Raw genomic sequence first — 21,337 nt, 5'->3', positions numbered from 1 at the left:
TGTTTTATTTTATTTTATTTTTATTGCTTAGATGGGTGGACGAGCTCACAGCTCATCTGGTGTTAAGTGATTACTGGAGCCCATAGACATCCACAACGTAAATAGGCCACCCACCTTGAGATATAAGTTCTAAGGTCTCAAGTATAGTTACAACGGCTGCCCCACCCTTCAAACCGAAAGGCAAATAAAATATATAAAACAATTATATATATGTAAAATTAAATATATAAAACAATTATATAAATTCATCATTATTTACAAACTCCTCGACACTCGTTAATAATTTAGTCGATCGTGTTAACGATTACTCTCTTATCGTATGTATTTAACATTGCAATAACATTTTAGACAGTTTATTGCCTCAAAATCACCGTAAAATTGCTTGCGGTATCATCACCATTCATTTGCAAAAATAATTTCTTTCAGCCATGTTTCGTCCAGGTTCGCAAAAAAGAACCCCCGCATCCGATCCGAGTGGCGAAGACTATTGACGTAATCGCCAGGATTACGTTTCCAACTGCGTACGCTGTCTTTCTCATCTTCTTCTTCATTCACTACAAAGCGTTTTCTTAATGCTGCCTCCATTACAGCTGCCGGTTGCTTTATACGAATCGACATATTTATCCTGTTTTATATTTGTTACGATTTGAATTTATTACTATAATATTTATTTTATGGTGTGACATTCGGAGGTACTGTGAAAGATGCCAGCAGTCGTTGAATAGTGAAATGTAATTAAAACTGCCAATGTAGTTGGAGCAGACATTATCCCAAGGCTAAAAGCGCAGCTTTTAAGTATTTAAGGATTAATACTCTACTAATCATTGTGAAAGCTCTACAGGTCTTGAAATAGTTTTCAACAATATGGAAAGGAACTTTACGAAAATTATATGCGACTTACAAATAATTAAGATAAAATAAATAGGAAGGGAACAATGTCCGGAAAAATTGGTGGAACGTGAATGTATCTAGAATATGATGTTAGACCTGAAAATCATTATTGGATTCCAAATGAGAACAAGTTTCTTTTTTTCGATGATGAAATCTATTTCAAGCCTTGAGATATTAAGTCCAATCACATTGATTGCAAAAAGTTATGAAATTAATATAGTGTTTAGAATTTAAAAAAACAAGAATTTTATATTGATTAGAAGTTTATAATCACTGACATCACTTAGTCGAATTTTATATTTGTCACGAATTGCATTCGAATTTTATTTGTTCAAAACACGAATGTGTTTTATCATGTAGGATCCAGATCTGTTGGTTCTTATTATTTTAGTAATCCTATATACACATAGTATTATTTAAATGATAATAAATATTATTTATAAAAATATTACATATATTATATATTATTATTTAAAAAAAAATCACTACATAGACGTAGAATTCTAGCTAAAGCTCAAATCGTTGTAAATGTCCTTTGAAATAACTTTATGGATCTATTTTTGTTAATTCGAAAGTAAAACTTAAATGACTGTTTCAAAAATTACCTTATGTTGTAATGCACCATGAACATGCCTTTTACATTTTGTAATTTATTTTAGCCTTACCTGAATAAGGATAGAGAATACGTGTTAACGCTCGCTGTAAATATTGAACCTGGCGATACGTAAGGTTTTACCTTTTAAGTGAAAAGTGAAAATGAATACATGCATCACCAATGATATCTTATAAAACTAGTTAAAAAAATTAAATTCACGAAATTAATTTGCCTAATTACTGGTGATAGGACCATATCGGACCCAGCGTGGTCGTATCCGGCCAATTTTTTCCGCGAATCGGTCATGCCTTCCGGTTTAAAGGCAATGGGCGCTACACACGGCAACGATATATCGTAACGATTTGAATTTTGACAGTTATATTTAAAACCTAGAAAGCCGTACAGTATACATACGTTTTCCACACGTCACCGATACTTGCCTCGATCGTCAACATTCCGCAAAAGCTCACGCGTAAAGCTTGTCGAGGGAATAACGAAAGACGAAGAAGAAACGTCTGTGTTTTTAGTTGATTAGGTTTGTGCTGTAAAGACTGGCTTTTAAAACGGAATTTAAACTCTCATTTATATACATTGAATGAACCGCAATTCACGCCAATCGATGCATCTGCCTCCGATCGACTGTGTACACGGAATAATCTGATATTTCACACACACTATGAATAAAACGAAGAAAAAGACTCTGCAGATAAATCGGTACGATATATCGTTGTGTTTAGGGCTCTGCCGGTTATGGGCATCCACGCTGCGATGCGTATGGGCTCACCATCAAGCACGGCAATCTATATCAACGAATCCAAACATAACTGATATTACAAGCTTTGAATTCACATTCAAATATATTAGATATTATGTACATCTGCTTAATAAATTACCCTTTAAGGTACTCCTTTTGAAGTCCTTAATATTACTCCCAACATTCTAGTTTTATAGAATATCATTGCGCATAACGAATATGAAAATATTGTGCTGTGAGACTATACCGTCAACTAATGTGTTGCATAATTAGAATTTGTTGATAATGACAAATTAGTACGTAGGTACTTAAATTACTGTCGTTCGATAACGATGTGTATTTATGAGCATACTTAGAATTCACACGCTAGCTATTATTATTCAGTTAATAAGTACATATTAGAAGCACCGTATGATCAGCCATCACTTTGATATTGGAGCAAATTAATACTTTCCTGCAATATTTAGTCTTAGGAATTAGGGGTGGGCGCTGCAACGATGGTTCGGGACCGCTTAAAAGAATCATTATATAAGCGCTAATCGCACCAAAATTATATGATAAGTGTCAAATCCGTTTTTTATATTTTTATGCTTCGAAAAATACAGGCAAAATGTCACAATGGCGGCCATAGATGGTCGTTGCAACTAGTAAGTGTCACAAAGTTCAAATTCCGAACGACGTCGCGTCGGACGAACCACAGAAGAAAGAGTTTCGTTTGGTCCGATTCAAAAAAGTAATGTCCTATTATGATATTAGGATTTATTTCTTATAGACTGCATCAGTTGTAACAACAACCGTTTCGGAGTCTCGTTTTTGTTGTTGATTGGCAAAGGAAATGATCCGTCAACGTACGTCTCATCTCTCCCAAAAATTATGGCTAGAAAATTATAACTTTACATTTTGTTTCCGCAAAGTAAAAAAGATTCATTGCTTAAGTAGAAATCAATGATTACACAAATTCTATCATGGAACAAATCAAATTCCATTTGTTCATTTCACCAAAATAAAATATACCTATTTTGTCATCGAATAAAATGCCTTTTGCTTATTAAATCGCGGACCAAGGAGTCAACTGTTTTATTATTAGATTTTATATCAAAATTATAATATGTATTGTACGTAAAACTAAAATTAAGACATGTTTCGGCTGTGCTTTAAAATACGATGTATTTTACTTTAAAGATATAGAAATATTAAGTATCTTTTATTTTAATTTTCAAAATAACACAATTATTTCATTGATTTTATGAAAAATAACTTTACTTCAATCTGTATATTAAAACATACAATAAATGAATTATTTGACAAATTGTTTGCAAAGTATAAGTATTTAGCAAGATGTACACATTTGATGACTGCTTTGTAGATATTAAGGTTGTTAAGAGAAACTTCTATACCCAGCTACACAATATTTTGTTGAATTATTTTGATGAATATTTATTATATATAAAATAATTTGTTGAATTATAAATATTTGAATAATGACTTAAAATTTACTTCTATACACGGGTAAAACTGCTTAAAATTTATAATTAAAAAAATTGGCTTATACAGTGCACGAAAAGGAGTGCGAGACACATACATTATACATAATATAAAATATTCAAATAGTGTTATATTCAATTACTATATTTGTATGTATTTTTAAAGAATTGTTGCCAATTAAACCGTTCAATTAAAATTATATATTTTTTAATATTAGTTTATCACGGTGTGATTAAAACATACACAAAAGAGTGTTATAATATCTTAAATAAAATCTTAAATAAATTGTTTCGGTCATATAGTATTTCAAAAGATTATATGATAAATTTATAGAACTAACAAATTGTCTATGTTTTATAAAATTTAAATATATATAGAATAAATTAATAACATATCATTCGCTTTATAATAAGATAAATTTGGATATATTTCCCGTTAACTAAATGAAATTTATTATAATATTATCTATAATCCAGTGTTACTGAACTTTGGAAATATGATTCCCTCCTAGCTTTAATATCAAATGTAAATAATTTATGAAACTCTTATCGAGAAGTAAAATCGTGCTGCAATTACCTAATTCTATTGATTTTTTTTTTCATTATTTACGAATCACCTGATTGATATTTATGTAGGGACGACCATTATTACTATTTTGACCGCGAAATAGCAATTATATTTGATGGATGTCGTTAGACCAATGCATGACACTTCAATCTTATGATTCAAGGTGCATAGCCATATCCAGGTTATTGTGTTTCTGGGCTCCAATAATCTGTAGACGTCAAGTATTAACTCTTCTACCTATCTCAGTTATTTAAAAAAGTGCAGCAAAAACGCCTTCATACATGGTCGCGAGCCTTGTGTGGCACTTGATTACTGGTGGTAGGATCTCTTGTGAGCCCGCACGGGTAGGTACCACCACCCTGCCTATTTCTGCCGTTAAGCAATAATGCGTTTCGGTTTGAAGGGTGGGGCAGCCGTTGTAACTATATTGAGACCTTAGAACTAATATCTGAAGGTGGGTGCCGTATTTATGTGGTACATGTCTATGGATTCCAGTAATCACTTAACACCAGGTGGGCTGTGAGCTCGTCCGGGTGGACGAGCACTAAAAGCTCTAAGCAATAAAAAAATTAAAAAAAATATTTTTGTTACATTTCGTGCAGTTTAAAAACCGACTATAGGCTTTGTAAAACACTACTTTTCTTATTGATAGCTATGCATTAAAATATGGTCGAGTTAGGCTTTCGGAAGCGGTTTCCGGTTTCGGTTTGAAATTGCTCTGCGTTCAAGGGGTTACAGAACATAGTTCCTAATCTGCGCCGTAAGCTCTGCGGGATTTAGCAAAACTTATGACAAACCGTTAAATAAACGCTAGGTATACCAATTATTTATTGGTATACTAACAATCTTCGGAAGCCAGATACATACCTGTCATGCACATTAAACATACAATTAACGAAACCTTATTATCCTCTCCACAGTTCGGAGTCCTTTGAGCGGACTCCACAGATACGTGAAATGTCAAATCACATTTATACCGTATAGGTTTCATTACACGTCCGTATTTCGTAACTTTGAAATGTCAAAAAGTCAGACGTTCTTAAAACTAAGTTGTTTTATGTTCCTAAAACGAATTAAATTTAGTTACAGAAAATTTATCAATAAGATCAGATCGGTCGGTATCGGTCGGTGAAGGTACACAACTTTTACAAAAGTAAAATATGTAGAAGGCACTTCTGATTTTTAACTTTCTCGGACATACTTTCGCTTAACAATGCATGACTGTTTTATCGCTCTATTAACAATGAAGTATTTTGGTCTATTGTGAGTTGTCATTACCTATTACCACTGTCATTGCTAATTGACTCATAGGTTTGAAAAATATAGTAACCATGGTCCCATTGCAATTGAGATTTTGATGTCATATTTAAACTGAAGTTGTGACTTTCATATTGCTATGTATTTTGCGTAAATTTAAAATATTCTACAGTAAGTAATATTCCGCAATTGGATTCACGTGTTATAAATTTTAGTTTCAAAGACATGGGACGTAATTAACATTGTGTTTATATTTTACTCTATATATATAAACAGACGTTATTGACATATATAATATATTATTTTCAATTCCAACGTTTGCGCTACTTTACAATTTTTGAAGTCACTGACAATTAAGGGTCAGTATAATCCATAAAAGTAGTTTTAATTGTATCAAATATAAATATTTTTAAGTTCTTTCGTATTAATATTTATCACTATAGATAAACATATACATACTTCAAAAATAAAAAAACAAATCCTTTATTATTAATGATTCACTTCACAGGCAATATTATTATCTATGAATTTGTATTTATATAAAATTAGAAAGACAACCCTTTGGACTCGTTAGTATGTGCAATACAAGGGTTTTTGTATTTTGTATGTATTTATTTGTTATTAGACAACTGTAATGTCTTATGATGGATCAGATTTTTTTCACTACTTGCCTTATTGTTATAATTCAATTATTTAAAATGTAATGTATTAGAATATAACACTTTTTGACATAATAATGTATTTTTTTGAATAATAATATTCCGAAGCTCGTTACCTTTGCACGAAAAGAAAAATAAAGATCGTTGGCTGAAATCATTTTATGATCTATTGTACTTTGTTCGCGCGTGCGCCCTTTGTAAATAGTTTTATTGTAAAATTGATTAATTAAAACTTTCATTAAATAAAATACAAACAACAATGGCTTTAATTTGTTTCTAATTGTTTTTATTTATTTATTCTTTTAGAGGCTAAGGACTGCGATAAATGCATCCGTTTTTATTTTATTTTATAGGAAAATGAGGCCACATCTTGTTTAGCGCCAAGTTAAACCAATAGACATCACATAAATGGCACCCGTTCACACCTCCTCTTTGAAATACGAGCTCGAAGTCTATATATATATATATATATAAATGAATTGCTGTTCGTTAGTCTCGCTAAAACTCGAAAACGGCCGCGGCAGGACCGATTTGGCTAATTTTGGTCTTGAATTATTTGTGGAAGTCCAGAGAAAGTTTAAAAGGTAGATAAATATGAAAATGCTCGGAATTAAATAAAAATAACAAATTTGATGTGTGTCCCGTCGGACGGATTCTTTGTGTTTGTTATAAGTTTGTATAATAAAAAACATTTGTTTTACTTTTCAATCCACCGTCCTTGGATTATTAAGTTCAAAAACCTACTTACGAAACGAATTTTAATTCCGTCAAAAGGAATTTTGCAAGTATAGACTTCTCCTCCTCGCGTCGTTTCCTCACTGCTGAGGGTCGTGACCATTATAATTCGACATGATTTTACTCCTTGTGATGTCCCGCCAGCGCCTTCGATCATTGGCCGCATGAAGGGCGTCGTGGAATGGGATCTCTAGTGTGGTGCGGATTTGGTCGAACCACCTTGTCGGACTGCGCCCGCGCGGTCTCTTTCCCTCGATCTTCCCTGTCACGAATAGTCTTTCTAAGCTATCCGGTGTTTTCCGAGCAATATGACCGAAGTACTCGAGTGCGCGGCGAAGGCAGAGTGTGGACAGTCTAGTCTTGATCTGCAGTTGATCTAAGATAGACTGATTGCTTCTCTTTGCTGTCCAAGGTATCCGGAGCATTCTTCTCTAGCACCACATCTCAAAAGCATCCGCGCGTTTGCGATTAGCTGCTTTAAGGGTCCAGGTCTCCGCTCCGTATATAAAAATGGAAAAGACCAGAGTGAGCACCAGTTTTGTCTTCGTTTTCTGGGTAATGTTATGGTCCTTCCAGATTTTACCGAGATGGGTCATGGCTCCCTTTGCCATTCCAATACGCCGTCGTACTTCAAGTTCGCTGGATCCAGTATTGTTAATGTTGGAGCCTAGGTAAATAAAGTTGTCAACAAGCTCAAGGTTTAGTGTTCCACTAAGCTCCAACTTTTTTGTGCGATCAACGACCATGATTTTAGTTTTGGATCTGTTGATGGCGAGTCCCATCTCCAACCCTATGTGCTCCATCCTGTTCAGAAGCTCTGACATCTCTGCTTCTGTTGTGGCAAGCAGAGTGGTGTCATCTGCGTAGCGCAGGTTCGTCACTTTGACACCATCTATGGTTATGCCTCCATCCCAGTTTTCTAGGGTCTTGCGCATGATGTATTCGCCGTATATATTAAATAGAATGGGTGACAGAATACACCCCTGGCGAACTCCTCTTCTGAAATTAAAACGGTTTGACATAGTGTTGTCGACCCTTACAGTGCCCTGACTGCCATAGTAAAGGGATTGGAGAAGAGCTATAAGGTGCATGGGTACTCAGAGTTCCTGAAGGACCCGCCATAAGCAGTTCCAGCCAACGCAGTCAAACGCCTTGCTGTAGTCAACGAAGCACAGGATAACAGGTGTATCGAATTCGTAGCATCTTTCTATTAATTGTCGGATGTTTAGGATCTGCTCATGAGTACCTCTGCCTTTGACAAAACCAGCCTGTTCCTGAGGGATTTGCCAATCCAGAAAGTGTCGAATTCTGGAATTGATAATATGCAGCAGGATTTTACTTGCATGTGAGATAAGAGCAAGGGTCCGATAGTTGTTACAGTCTTTCGTGGATCTTTTTTTGTGTAGAGGCAGTATTATGGAGCTCCTCCAATCATCCGGCCATTCACCATTCTGCCAGATATGATTGCAGATTTTATGCAATACATCTATTCCTGCGTCGCTGAGTGCTTTAAGAGTCTCTGCTGTGATGTTATCATGTCCTGGCGCTTTATTATGTTTTAGTTTTTTCAAGGCCGCCTTAATTTCCGAATGCAATATGGATGGTTCTTGAACTATATCAGCCCAAACAAAATCCGGACTACAAGTGGTGTCATTAGTGGGGTTCTTGTAAAGGCTTTCACAATAACGACACCATCTTTCTGTGATCAGCTGAAGGTCAGTGATGGGGTCGCCATCCTCGTCGCCGATAACCCAGGTCTTTGCTTTGAATTTCTTCGACAGCAGACGAACTTTCTTAAATAAATCAGAGGATTGTAACTTTAGGGAGTGCGACTCAATTTCTTTACAAATATTTTCAATTAAAATATTCTTGTCACGTCGGCAGCGTTGTTTTATGTCTTTACTGAGTGCACTATAGTTTTCAATTTTATCTGATAGACTTAAAGTTATAAAAAACATCATCGTCTCTGTTTCACAAATAATAATTAAATAACAGTAATAATAATAAAACATTATTTTTTAATGAGATTTAGGAAAGCTTAGTGTCCGATACGATGTTTACAAAATGAGCAATAGGTATAAATTATTTTTTGCGTTTCTCCGAATTTTAAAATGTAGACTACAGAATCTAAAACTTTCAACTAAAATTAGTTTGAAGATATTATTATTATGCGAAGTATTTGAGCAATGAAATTATGGTCTTATTCGTGCCCGCAGCAACTGAATGTAGGTGAACATATACATACCAATAAGAAAACATTAGCACTTGAGAAACACTACATAAGTAGATTATTCCAGGGCCTTGTCCGTGCCAGACTGAAGGTCGTTTGCAACGCATCGTAGGTGAAAGCAACTGCTTCGGGTAACCGGGATGAAAACTACTCCAGTAGCAGGTGGTATGAGGGTGATAGGAGAGATGTGCTCCGCACTAAGCACTTCACTTTCCCCCCTTTGCCTTTTCATGAGTTCTGTCTCATGTGAGGTTTGGACGTTGGTTGTTGAGCGACAGGAGGTTTTTAAAAGCAGGTGGTATGATAGCAAAAGATCTCAAGCAATTATTCTGAACCCGTCACGAGAACTGTTAGCACACGCCAGCCTGGCTTAATCCTATCCACCATCGCTCCCGTTCAGTCCTGACTTACCCCTTTCCCACAGTACATGGCTCAAGTCATAATGATAGACATCGAAACATGACATATTTTCGACATTAGATAAGTTATCGAAGCAAATTGTAGCGGAGGACTTCCTTCGCCGCTTAAATTACCTGTCGATGTGAGGGAACTCCTTAGAGCCAAAGACCGCTCAATCGGGGCATACAATAGATATCCAACCGAGGAAGATCGAGTTCGGATGCGTACCCTACAACGCGATGTAAAATCTAACATCGCCGTAGTCCGAGATGCCAGATAGCTTAGTTTCTCGCACCTTCCCAACATGTTTACTATCGATTATCTCGGACTCTCAAATCGGATACGGTAGTAACTATGCCCGCTCTCGTAAGCCCCTCAGGCCGACTCACGATGACGACCAAAAGGGAGAGCTGTGGGCTGATACATTGCAAACGCAGTGCATCCCCAACCCTCAATCTGCGCCTACATATAGAGTTAGTAGATAGTGAGGTCGAGCGTAGAGCCTCCTTGCCACCGTCGAACGCGTTACTACCCGTTACCAGATGGGAGTTAAAGACCTTATCAAAGACCTACCAACTCGCAAGTTCCCGGTTCCGATAGTATATCAAACCGCGTTATCAAACTCCTACCCGCCCAACTCACCGTGATGTTGGCATCTAATTTCAATGCCGCTATGACGAACTGTATCTTTCCCGAGGTAAGGAATGATGCGGACGTTATCTGCTCTACGATCGCCTCAGGGACTTTATTTCATCCAAGTTAATTTTAGACTTGAATTAATTGGGATGAAATTAAATGAAACGAGATGAGATGGGGTGAAATGAAATGAAGTCTCAGTAAAATAATGATTATTTACTGAGACTTTTTCAGAGAATTTGCGCGAAGAACACGAGAAGCTACCCCCAGTGGCTTAGTTTAATTTTCCAAAATTGATGCATTTTCACGCATAATAAACAGATAATAAGCCGCCATTCCGGGGGTTCCGCTTCCGGTGACAGAATAATAAAGACGTGTACTCGTTTGCTCTTAAAATAATATCAAGTTTTACCTTAATACTCAAATATATCAAGTGTAAAAAGTCACAATTCAAGATAATAGAAGATATTTTACATAAAAACCAAGAAAGTTTGTGAACAGTGTTAATGTGCAACCTAATTATGAGAAATGAAAAAATAACCTCTTGAGATCATTATTTTTATATTTTATTTTGAGGGTATTTATTTTGATAAATACAGAGTGAAGTAAGTCACAGTTTAAGCCACAGACAATTCGACAATTTACATTCAAGCTAGGCAACTTTCAGAAACCATATCGATAAACAGTAATTTAAGTGTGGCTACTTCATGAAAACAATAAGTTACTATATAATCGGGGCTGCCAGATCTACTTTTAAATTATACCAGAATCATCTTAAAACGATCTACGAAAAATCGAAAAACAAAATTTTTTACTGAAAAATGGATAATCAAATGCAAATATTATTAGAAAAAATTCAAGAGCAAATGAAACAACAGACTATCGCTACAACAGAAGCTGTAACTAAAAATGTAGTGCAACAAATTGATGAACGATTTAAAATGATAGACGACGAAAACAAACAACTTAAAAATTCAGTCAAAGAACTTAAGGAGAAAATTAAAGGTCTGGAAATGGTTAAAAAGAAAACTAACATACTACTCTTTGGAATAAAGGAAGACAAACAAGAAGAGTTAAGTTTGGTAAAATACATATCTGAAAAACTTTATTGTCATCTTGGATTAAGCATACAAGAGCACGAAATTATGAATATCTATAGAATTAGAAAGATAAAAACTACGCCTCGACCTGTTTTAATATCCCTTGTATCGTACTGGAGAAAAATGGAAATAATGAGGTCCAAAAATAAACTACCCCAGGGTATTTATGTGAAGGAAGATTATACTAAAGAAATATTAGAAGCACGCAAAACATTACAACCAAAGCTTGAAGAGGAACGAAGGAAGGGTAACATAGCATACTTAAAATTAGATAAACTAATAATCAAGAGCCAAACGGATGCTAATCGAGAAAAAAGGAAAAGAGACGATCTTCTTCGCCCAATGTCAGCACACCACGAAAATAAAATGAATTGTACGTAGCTCCGAAGAAAGTCAACACAACTAATGCGTACGAATACATGGCACGCGTAAAATCAAACTCATTATGAGAGAAAACCAATGTATAGCGACCACCATACACTCGAAACCGGAATAATAACAATCATTACAATACAAACCTGCAAAAAACAACCAAGAAAAACATTCCCCCAAGCCGGCTGGTCCCCGTGGGGGAACATGACCATAACCCTCCAGTAAGCAAAACAGTACCTCAAAAATCAATACAAATTGGAACATTTAATGTAAAATCGTTAGCATCCATAACAAGATACATAGAACTAGTATACTCACTAGAAAAATATTAGGCTTAGTTGAAGTTAGACGGATGGGCAGTGGCATCGAAGAGTATCAAGACTTTATATTCTGCTTTATAGGAGAAACACCTGGCATGCCTAAAGTAGGGTTTTTAAATTTAGTACGCTTCTTAGGCTTATCTAAAAGAGTTGCAATACCTCAACTGAAGTTCAACAAAATGATAATATCAATCAATAATTCAAGTGTATGTACCAACTGAAAAGGATTCTAAAGAAAAATCGATAAAATTTTACGAATCACTACAAGAAGCACAAGCGCAGGCTAGTGAAAATGTACTGTTAATGGGAAACTTCAATGCCAAGATAGCTAAAACAAAAGAAGAAAATAATGGATGAAAAGAGCTAAGAACAAAGAAAATTGGATTAAGCTGGAGGAGGCCTATACCCAAATAGGGGTTCCTATCGAAGAAAAAGTTTGATGTAGGCAAATCAAGTAAACAACAATAAAAAAAAACTGAAAATAGATCAAAATGTAAAAATCATATTACTATATATATAAGAATATTTACATGTAATACTTAGGTGATGGGAAATAAAAGGCTTTTAAAAAAAAAAAAAAAAGCCGCCATTATTGTGCATTCAAACCTGGAGAAACACTAAATTAACAAAATAAAATAATTTTCACAGCTCCACTCCTCACGTTCCCGCCAAAATAGCCCTATTTGTCTTTACTATTCGCTTTTTACGGTAGTACCTATCTCTTATAATGTTTGTACTATTTACTATATCACAGAAAGACAGTGAAATAATTTGCTACATCAAAAATGTTGGAGTTTGTATGTGTAACTAATGGCAAGAACCCAATCCCCTCAAGTTTACAGTCCAACAGGCTATGGGCCCAGCACGCAGTGGACTGTTATATTTATGGGTATTGGGCTCTGTAGGTGAGGAGCTATTTAAAAACACTCTGCTTCACCGTTAATATTTATAATGTATTTATAATTACAAACACTTTGTACACTAAGGGGTAAACCTTTATAATATTTTATTTTTATAAAACCCTAAGATCTACTAGACTAGACTGTCCGTGTCTAGATGAGAAGTCCTAGTCATGACTGAAGAGAAGACAATCATCTGTTTTAAGCATTTAATTAGACATTCCAATATTCGAAAACTGTAACCTCACATGTGACAAGTGTTGCCTGCCATTACTTTCATATTCAAACTCAAAAAAAAAATATTTTAGTGAGTAAGCAACTTCGTTCTTGACGGGAGTCCCCAACCGCTCAGTGTGCTTAATGCGAGTTTTTTTAAAGTTCTCACGTTTGTCTATGTTTGCCGCTAGGGGCACTATTCCAACTCCATACGAATTTGAGTTAACTTTTACGCTTTCAAAAACTCACACTAAGTACACAGTTTTAAAGATTTAATTTCATCATCATCCCATCCTTCAAAGCAGAATGCTGTATTACTTCGCGGCAGAAATATGCAGCGGTTTTATACTCAAACTTTTCAGATCGAGCATAGGGTGACTTTGCACTAGATATTTTATTTTTCAAACATAATAATTCGCAAAATATGACCCTCTAGTTTCCGGAGTCCATAGACAATGTTTAAGCCATGTCACGGTTATGACAAAACTGACATTTGACGTCTTTTTTTTTAATATCACACCACCAAAACTTTGAGCTTTTGAGAGTTTAAATTAAACTTTAGTTAAGTTCTAGTTAATACTAACTTGATAACGAGTGCATAAAGTATTAGAAAATTAGATTTTTTTTTAAATTTAGGAACATTACTATAATCTTATAATTTTCTTTCACAGAAACTACAAAGCCACTAAAACAATTTGTACTCTTATTAATTTTAGACCTGTGTTAAGCGACAAATGGTTTTTTTATTTATCTAATGAGTAAAAAGAGTTAACAAACTTACTTCTACAAAAATACTTATAAAAATATTAAAGGACATAAATTGCTTTTACCATTTGAAATTAAAATGAATTTTGTAATACCGTTTGTATCCCTTTTACTTTGGTGTACTAATGTAAGATCTCAAAGTTTGCTCAATGTAAGTGATGATGAACTTTTGGAACTTATAAGAGAAAAAGAAAAGCTTATTGTCTTATTCAGTGAGTACTTACTATCTGATAAAATATGCTCATATTTACTGGAAAATACTTCTGAAATTTTAGGTTATGACTATTTACATAGTAAAATGCAAATAAGTTTTAAAATTTAATTAAAATCTGTTTCTCCCCTTCAGAAATCACAAGAAACTGCTTTAATTACCAACCCAATTTAATTGAAATCTCTTAATATTTTCAGATAAATTGTAGATGTTTGATATTCTTGTATAAAATTATCACATCATGAATATTGTTGAATATTAGACATTAATTACCATTTCTGTCATTTTACAGCTAAGCAAAATTGTGAGACATGTAAGAAATTGGAACAGCATGTAGAAAGTTTACAAGAAGACTTTAAGAAACACTTAAATGCTATGAGCGTTAAGACTGTAAATAGTCATTTAGCTAGACTTTACAATCCTTCAAAAGAACCAGCTCTTATATTTTATCGACATGGTGTTGCACTTTTATACAGTGGTAAGTTTAAACTGGTATAACTAACAAGAAAATTAGAGAATAATTTAAACAAATACTATAATTATAAATAATAAACTTCTTATGCTACATACAATTCCTGTTACCAACTGCATTTAAAACTAGTTTCCCCATAGACCCATTAATGGATTACAATATTGAGATTGAATGCTTAGTACAGACCTTCAAGATGAATGCTATGTCCTGACTCAAGTCATGTAGTGAAACTACATCAGAAAATCTATAGCTTATTTAATATTAATAACAATTATAATCTTTTGCATTAATCTAATATTAAATTGATATAGGTGAGGCTGATGAAAATGAAATCTATGGCTTTTTTGAGAAGAATCAAACACCAGCTGTAAAAGAGCTAACAGATAAAATATTTGAGCATTTGACACAAGCAGCTACTGGTGCAACAACAGGAGATTGGTTTGTCATGTTGTAAGTTGTCAATTATATTGCATTCCTTATAAATAATAACAATAAGTAATTGTGGCCTTCAACAGTGAAGGAATAACATTGTTTAATAAAAATGAAACCTACAAAAATTATAATTTCTATAATTACTGGTTGGAAAATGTCTTCTGAGTCCACACAGGTAAATAGATGCTGCCACCCATTTGTGGCGGTATTTACATTGTTGATGTCTATGGAGTCCAGCAACCACTTAACATAAGCTCGTCTGTTCATCTAAGCAAGAAAAAGAAACTGATAATATCAATATTAAAACTCATTATTTAAAATTTGGGGCTGCTGTTATCAGTACCGTTGAGACTTCAACCTCATATGGGTTGTGTCTTTGATTCTGGCAACCAATTCAAATCCGGTATGCCGATTGGCTGCAGGTGTAAACTTTTTCACTCATCTTATCACTGCAATAAAAAACTTAATTGATTCTCTCAGTCACATTTCAGTTATGGGGCAGCTTGTGTTGAATGCCAAAGGCTACATGCTGTTTGGGAAAGTGTTGGAGCAACATTAAAGAGCAGAATAAATGTTGCTCGCATTGATGCAAGTTTAGCTGGTGTCAACACTGCTAAAAGATTTCATGTTGGAAAATTGCCAGCATTCCTTCTGTAAGTATATGACTAATATAATCGTTTTTATATTTTCCAGTGCCAGAGTCTTATCAGTCTGAATAAAGTGCTAATATGTTATGTAAAAGATAATAATAATGAATCATTTTTATTAAATTATTTAACCCCTGCCTAGTTAAATTAATATAAAATAAAAAATTATCATTATGAAGTGGATTCTACCATCCTATCTGTTTCTGGTGCAAAACAATCTTGATTTATCGTTTTAATGTTATTAATTACAAGCAGTGCTGTAATCTAATTACGATTTCAGTCTCATGGTGGTCTGCAACATTTAAACATCTTAAACTTAAAACATATTTTTTGCTCTTAATAGTAACTGAATGATTTACTCTAGGAATCTCATTCTCAGCAAGTCAACTAACATTGCTCAAAACTAAAGATTTACATTACACAGTAATTGGTACATTTAATGTAAAATAAAAAATATTAAATAAACATAATATACACATCCCAAGAAAAATGTACATATCCCAAATTTTTCAAATCAAAGTGCATAACATTTATAATGAAACTATTCTTTTATTACTTATATTTTAAAGACAGGAGAGGGTAACCCCATCTGTAACCATTTAGTGATTGCCATCACTCATGGACATCAAGATGCCTGTAATGCAAGATGACAGCCAAGCTGTGGCCAACCCAAAGATATAAGGAAGTCTATTATAAGAGAAAGTTGTTCTGGATGTACACGTCGATTACGCGTAGTAGGGACGAAACTGCCGTGACAGCAAGGGGCGGGGTGGTAAAAGAAGTTAGCAGCATCTCTAACAATTGCTATGAGTACTTCCTAAGAGTATTCAATATAAAACAATAAATCAAAAGAACCAAAGGTAATAATTAATTTCGTAAAAAATAAATTATAGGTTTCGCCTTGGCAAAGTGTACAGATATGACTTGCCAAAAAATGATGTGAAATCTTTTGTTGCATTTGCTCAAGATTGGTATAAAAACTCTAAAGGAGAACCTGTTGCAGTTCTTGCCTCACCATTGTAAGTAAATACTTATTTATTGGCTTGTTAATAGTAGTATTCAAATAATACACATTCCTAGAGCGCTTTACCTAATTTCCAATCATATAATGTTGTTTTAATTGTTAAGTGATCACTGGTGCCCATAAACATCACAGCGTCGCCACATACGTTGAGATTTGAGATCGAAATCTTATGAAGAAATGTAATTTTGTGAAATCGACACTCGTTTTTATTTTTAATTAAAATTATACAATAGCATCGCTGTACTACTATAAGTTATGTATTCTAAGATATTTCTTGATAAATTTTAAAATAAAAACACTAATTGATCTTCTAAAGCTAAAAATATTATTCCCACTGGATAATTTAAGATTCTAAATATGACAAGTTCTGTTTTAATTATTTTATTACAGTGATGATGTGGTGAATTGGTGTGTAGAAATGCTGAAATGGGGAATAGCATTCGGTCTCAATATACTCACAGAACACCCATGGATATGGCAAATAGGAATAGCTGGTTTTGGATTGGTAGCTTTGACAGCTTTAATTGCAATTATTAAAGCAGGAAGATCAAAGCCACTCAAGGAAACAAAAAAAGATAAGAAACGTAAATAAGAAAACCTATTTTTTTGTGAAATAATTCTTAATGCATTTAAAAAGTCATGTGTTTGATAATTTTTCCGTCCTGTTTGTAAGGTAAAAAAAAACAGTACAAATATGTGGGTTTATTTTTTTTATTAAAGAAGCGCAGGTGCTATTGTAAAATTGTTTAAAATTTTTTGTTTGTAAGGATAATGTATATTTAAGATTTATTCAAATTTTATATTTTAACAAATACAACAAATAAATATATTTCAGAATATATGATGTTTTAAAATTCATTTAGTTATAGTGTCTACACAGCGTAAATCATTGAGGAAATGAACAAAATATTATAATATTCATTTCCTAATTAGAGAAAGTTTAAAGTGAAGGTAGCTGGTAGAGAACCATTCCAGATCTTGTGAACAATAACGCTTGAAAGAATAAAACACCAAACACAACAGGATGAGCATTGTCAGCAGACTAGATAAGGTCTACTAGTTAGGAAAAATTTAGTATTTCTGATTCGCTTCTTTCTTTTGCAATTATGTAAAAAACAAACTGTTTTTTTGGACCTTATTCTGTTCTGTCAACATTATTTTTTTCTACCCAAATACTGTTCTGATAGAACTTGTCAATGGTAATTGAAGATAAGGTAATTTTAAAATTGATGATATTTAGATCTGTTGCTTAGGACATGAATACTTGTTTGATTGAAGCACTATTTTTATGTTCTTAATTCTAATTAAAACAAACAATGCACAAACTAGGAATATGTGATTGAAAAATTACCCAATTACCTGTAAAATGACTACAAAAAACCATTAAAAACAGAAAGTTGCTATATTAAATAATAAAAAAAACCTTAGTGACTATCAGCAAACTGATCAGTGCCTTCCATGTTAGTTGCAAACAAGGTTTTTTTCAATATTACTTTATGGTGTTATAAAAACATCTACTCTGAAACATTAATTTTTTGTGACAAAATTTAAAGTATTCTAATAAAATCTGGGAAATGTTAAATAGAACCATAAGAGTGAATTTAAACATAAAACACTATATTTTGTATCTCAAACTATGTCACCTATGTGCTTTTCAGTATCATGATGTTATAACTATTAATATTATGAATGCATGTGATTTTGTATTGATCTTAAATACATTTAACTGTCTATCATAAATGTAACATTTAATATTTGGTCCTCATCATTTTGCTAGTAACAATGGTGCTAAGCTCAGCAAAAATTTAAACTATATCTACCTCAATGTTTATTCTAAATACTGAGGCAGGATCTGCTAATTCTGTACGAATTGCATTTTCAAACTTTTTGAAAATTACTGAAAATTCCATTATATTTTGAGGTTTTGACTCAATCCACATTTTATCAAATTCATAAAAAAGAAAACAATAAAATCTATGAAATAAATTTAAATTAGGTAAGTATTGCTTGGCATTGAACATGTATGTTTTAGCACAACCATCCTTAAGTAGATAATATGCCATTGCTGTTAAATTTATACCAACAATAGCAAAAGTATATCCATATGTAGGGTGTAGTGAGTGGCTCAGTACATGACTTGATGCTCTTGGATATTGTGATGCAAAAAATAAGAGATTTTCCAATCCAAGCAAGCCCATTCCTCGAAAATCCGTTTTGGGATCATCACCCTAAAAATAAATGTTACCAAAAATGAGTATACTGAAATATTTAGTCTTCTAACCACTGTATATTAAGATATCTATTACATATTGTATACCTGGAATCCAATATATTGCCATTGTTTTGAAATCCGTGATTCAAGTGTTTCATCAGGCACAAGTAAAGACCACAATTTTAACAGTTTCTCTTCATGTTCTATGTTGTTACTATCAAATTGTATTGTTCTCAGTTCTTCAACTTCAATTACTAAATTTTTATAGCTCCAGATTTGTTCTAAGCAACTTCTAAATGGAGATATAAAAGCACTGTGTAATCTTGGGTTGATTTTCTTCACTCTCATAATTATTGAAATTGATGGATCCAATAAATTGTGAAAGTTGTTAGGAACAAACTGTTTTTCTAAAACGACTCTATCTAGAAACGAAATTACTTCCTTCACATCTTTGGTACGAGATAATGACAATGATTTTTCCACGTTACGCGTTCTTTGAGCTCCCGCGATATCACCATAACATATTCTTTGCAATTCACATAGACGAGTCGTTTTTCTCAAAAACCATTTTAAAATTGGTCTCACGTACCATTGTAAAACTGTCCAAATATTGTAAATTATCATTGCTTTAGAGAGAAAAAATATCCAGGATTAAAACAACACTAAAATACTGTATTCCTGTTGTTGTCATGACTACAAATTGTCCACAAACCGATTTTACCGATTGAAAATAGCACTTTACCTGCCGTACAAAATATCGTACTTATCCATAGATAGTAGTAGTAGTTTTTTTTATTTTCCAAATGGAAAGGCAAAGGTGTCACGCCATATAACCTAATCTTTTATATATATTTTTATGAAATATGATATTGCAAAATGAAGCTGATTAATTTAATATGAAACATGACATGACATGAAATGAAATGAAATTAATTGAAATGAGATGATATAATATGATATGGGATATCTTTATGAAAAATGATAATATGGAGTGAAATGAAATGAAGAATTTGAGACATTAATCAACTGGGATGAAATTAAATGAAATGAGATGAAATGGGATGAAATATAATCTTAGTAAAATGATGGTCGTTTTCTGAGATTTTTTCAGTGGACTGTTTGGAGGATCCTGAGAAGTTACGTCCAACAGCTTTGTTTAATTTTCCCACATATGTGCACTTTCACAGATACTAAACAGTTAATAAATCACCGTTTTTACACATTTAAACCTGAAGAAACACCAAATAGGCAAATTAAATCAAATCGCACAACTTGACACCTCGCATTCCCGCCAAAAAGTCCTTTTTTTTTTTTTTTTTTTTTTTTCTGGTAGAGGGCCGAACCTCCTACGAGGTCCCCGCGCAAAAGGGGCGCGCGGGGTATGTGAGACTCAACGATCTGCATGGTGTTGTGAGCAGACCGCGGGCCCAAGGATTTTAGAGCCCACCCACTAAACGACTCCCCTGCACTCTTACACCCGACGTCCGATCCCCTCCGAGGTCAGAACCCGGATGAGGTAGGGGGGCTACCGCGGTCAACACTACAACCAGACGGCGCGGCTCACCCCAAGGACGCCCAGCCGACGGAGCCTTCGAGGCGAATCGAAGGCTCTGAAACGTCGGCCGTCTCGGTGCGGCAGCCCGTCGGGCCGCCCAGACGGTGCCGCTGGTGTCCCGGAATACCCCGCTGGACCAGAACCAGCCTGCCGGGTCGGGACGCGATACACCGTCGACCGGTCGCTCTAATCACTCCACGGCAGCGCGCTAGAGTGCTGGTAGCGCGCCGCGCGGCCTCACCCCCTCAGGTCGCCCCTTGACCTTCACCGGGGGCCGCCAAAAAGTCCTACCCATAGATATTTTTTTGGTACAATTTTTTCTTGTTAGGAAAGGCAAGGGGATCTAAGCCCATACTGTCTTGTCTGTTCTATACAGTTTCTGAAATATTTTTTCAAAAAAGCTGAAGCCGGGTCTTATTTGATATATATTAATATATCCTGAAATAAAAATGTTATTAAGGCCGAAGCCAAGTCCTTTATAATTTCTTCCTGAAATAAAAATTTCAATAAGGCCGAAACCAAGTCTTTTATATTTTCCAATCGTTGTAAAATGGCAAATTCGAGTTTTACTGTCAAATCCAAGTTCAAGGCTTTTTTAAATCTTAGCTGGAATAAAAAAAAATTGTAAACAAAATATCATAATGTTATGGACGGAGCCATAACTACGTCAAATCCTTGTAATCCCATTTTTAGATATCTCCAACTGTTGAATCCATAAATTCACAAATTGGCTTAAAACTTTCTTGATTTCTTAATAATAGCTGAAGAGCGTTTCCATATATACACAGCAGACGGTCGATAAACACTAATCTATTCAGTGAAAAAGCAGAACAACTAAAGAAAATGTGATCAAGGGACTGTATATCGTTATTGCAGTAATTACAAACTGGAGAAGACAAAACAT

General features: G+C 34.1%; 3 protein-coding genes across 47 annotated transcripts in view; 2 read left to right on the top strand and 1 right to left on the bottom strand.

Annotated features, from left to right (window-relative positions):
- The window catches only part of pHCl-1 (pH-sensitive chloride channel 1), a 74,267-nt gene extending 67,795 nt beyond the window's left edge, over positions 1 to 6,472 (top strand). For 33 of the 45 annotated variants that reach the window (XM_089729826.1, XM_089729797.1, XM_089729798.1 and 30 more), the window contains one exon: positions 427 to 6,472. In XM_089729826.1, coding sequence (XP_089585952.1) covers positions 427 to 573 — 147 coding nt within the window. In that variant the 3' untranslated portion in view covers positions 574 to 6,472. The remainder of the gene's footprint in view (positions 1 to 426) is intronic. The other 12 variants (XM_089729799.1, XM_089729827.1, XM_089729830.1 and 9 more) reach the window with 3 other exon arrangements.
- Positions 6,473 to 13,587: 7,115 nt separating this feature from the next.
- On the top strand, positions 13,588 to 17,505 carry LOC114239712 (thioredoxin domain-containing protein). Its single transcript, XM_028170067.2, has 6 exons — positions 13,588 to 14,092; positions 14,384 to 14,569; positions 14,875 to 15,013; positions 15,487 to 15,648; positions 16,536 to 16,661; positions 17,057 to 17,505. Exons 1-6 carry the CDS (start codon positions 13,960 to 13,962, stop codon positions 17,256 to 17,258), a joined length of 948 nt encoding a protein of 315 aa, XP_028025868.2. The 5' UTR covers positions 13,588 to 13,959; the 3' UTR covers positions 17,259 to 17,505.
- LOC114239713 (ELMO domain-containing protein 2) lies at positions 17,362 to 19,951 on the bottom strand. The gene is made up of 2 exons (XM_028170068.2): positions 18,984 to 19,951; positions 17,362 to 18,894 (listed from the first exon to the last, which is right to left on the bottom strand). Exons 1-2 carry the CDS (start codon positions 19,500 to 19,502, stop codon positions 18,472 to 18,474), a joined length of 942 nt encoding a protein of 313 aa, XP_028025869.1. The 5' UTR covers positions 19,503 to 19,951; the 3' UTR covers positions 17,362 to 18,471.
- Between the last annotated feature and the right edge of the window lie 1,386 nt (positions 19,952 to 21,337).

Source organism: Bombyx mandarina, chromosome 09, assembly GCF_030267445.1.
Source record: "Bombyx mandarina strain Sakado chromosome 09, ASM3026744v2".
Taxonomy (NCBI): domain Eukaryota; kingdom Metazoa; phylum Arthropoda; class Insecta; order Lepidoptera; family Bombycidae; genus Bombyx; species Bombyx mandarina.
The sequence above is the reverse complement of the archived record's forward strand: the minus strand, read 5'-3'. Positions and strand labels throughout refer to the sequence as shown.

Excerpts from the sequence above, each read along its gene's own strand:
- LOC114239712 (XM_028170067.2), top strand. The coding sequence starts at position 13,960 with ATGAATTTTGTAATACCGTTTGTATCCCTTTTACTTTGGTGTACTAAT. Across the intron at positions 14,093-14,383 it reads AAAGCTTATTGTCTTATTCA|CTAAGCAAAATTGTGAGACA; the intron begins GTGAGTACTTAC and ends GTCATTTTACAG. Across the intron at positions 16,662-17,056 it reads GCAGTTCTTGCCTCACCATT|TGATGATGTGGTGAATTGGT; the intron begins GTAAGTAAATAC and ends ATTTTATTACAG.
- LOC114239713 (XM_028170068.2), bottom strand. The coding sequence starts at position 19,502 with ATGATAATTTACAATATTTGGACAGTTTTACAATGGTACGTGAGACCA. Across the intron at positions 18,895-18,983 it reads GGCAATATATTGGATTCCAG|GGTGATGATCCCAAAACGGA; the intron begins GTATACAATATG and ends ATTTATTTTTAG.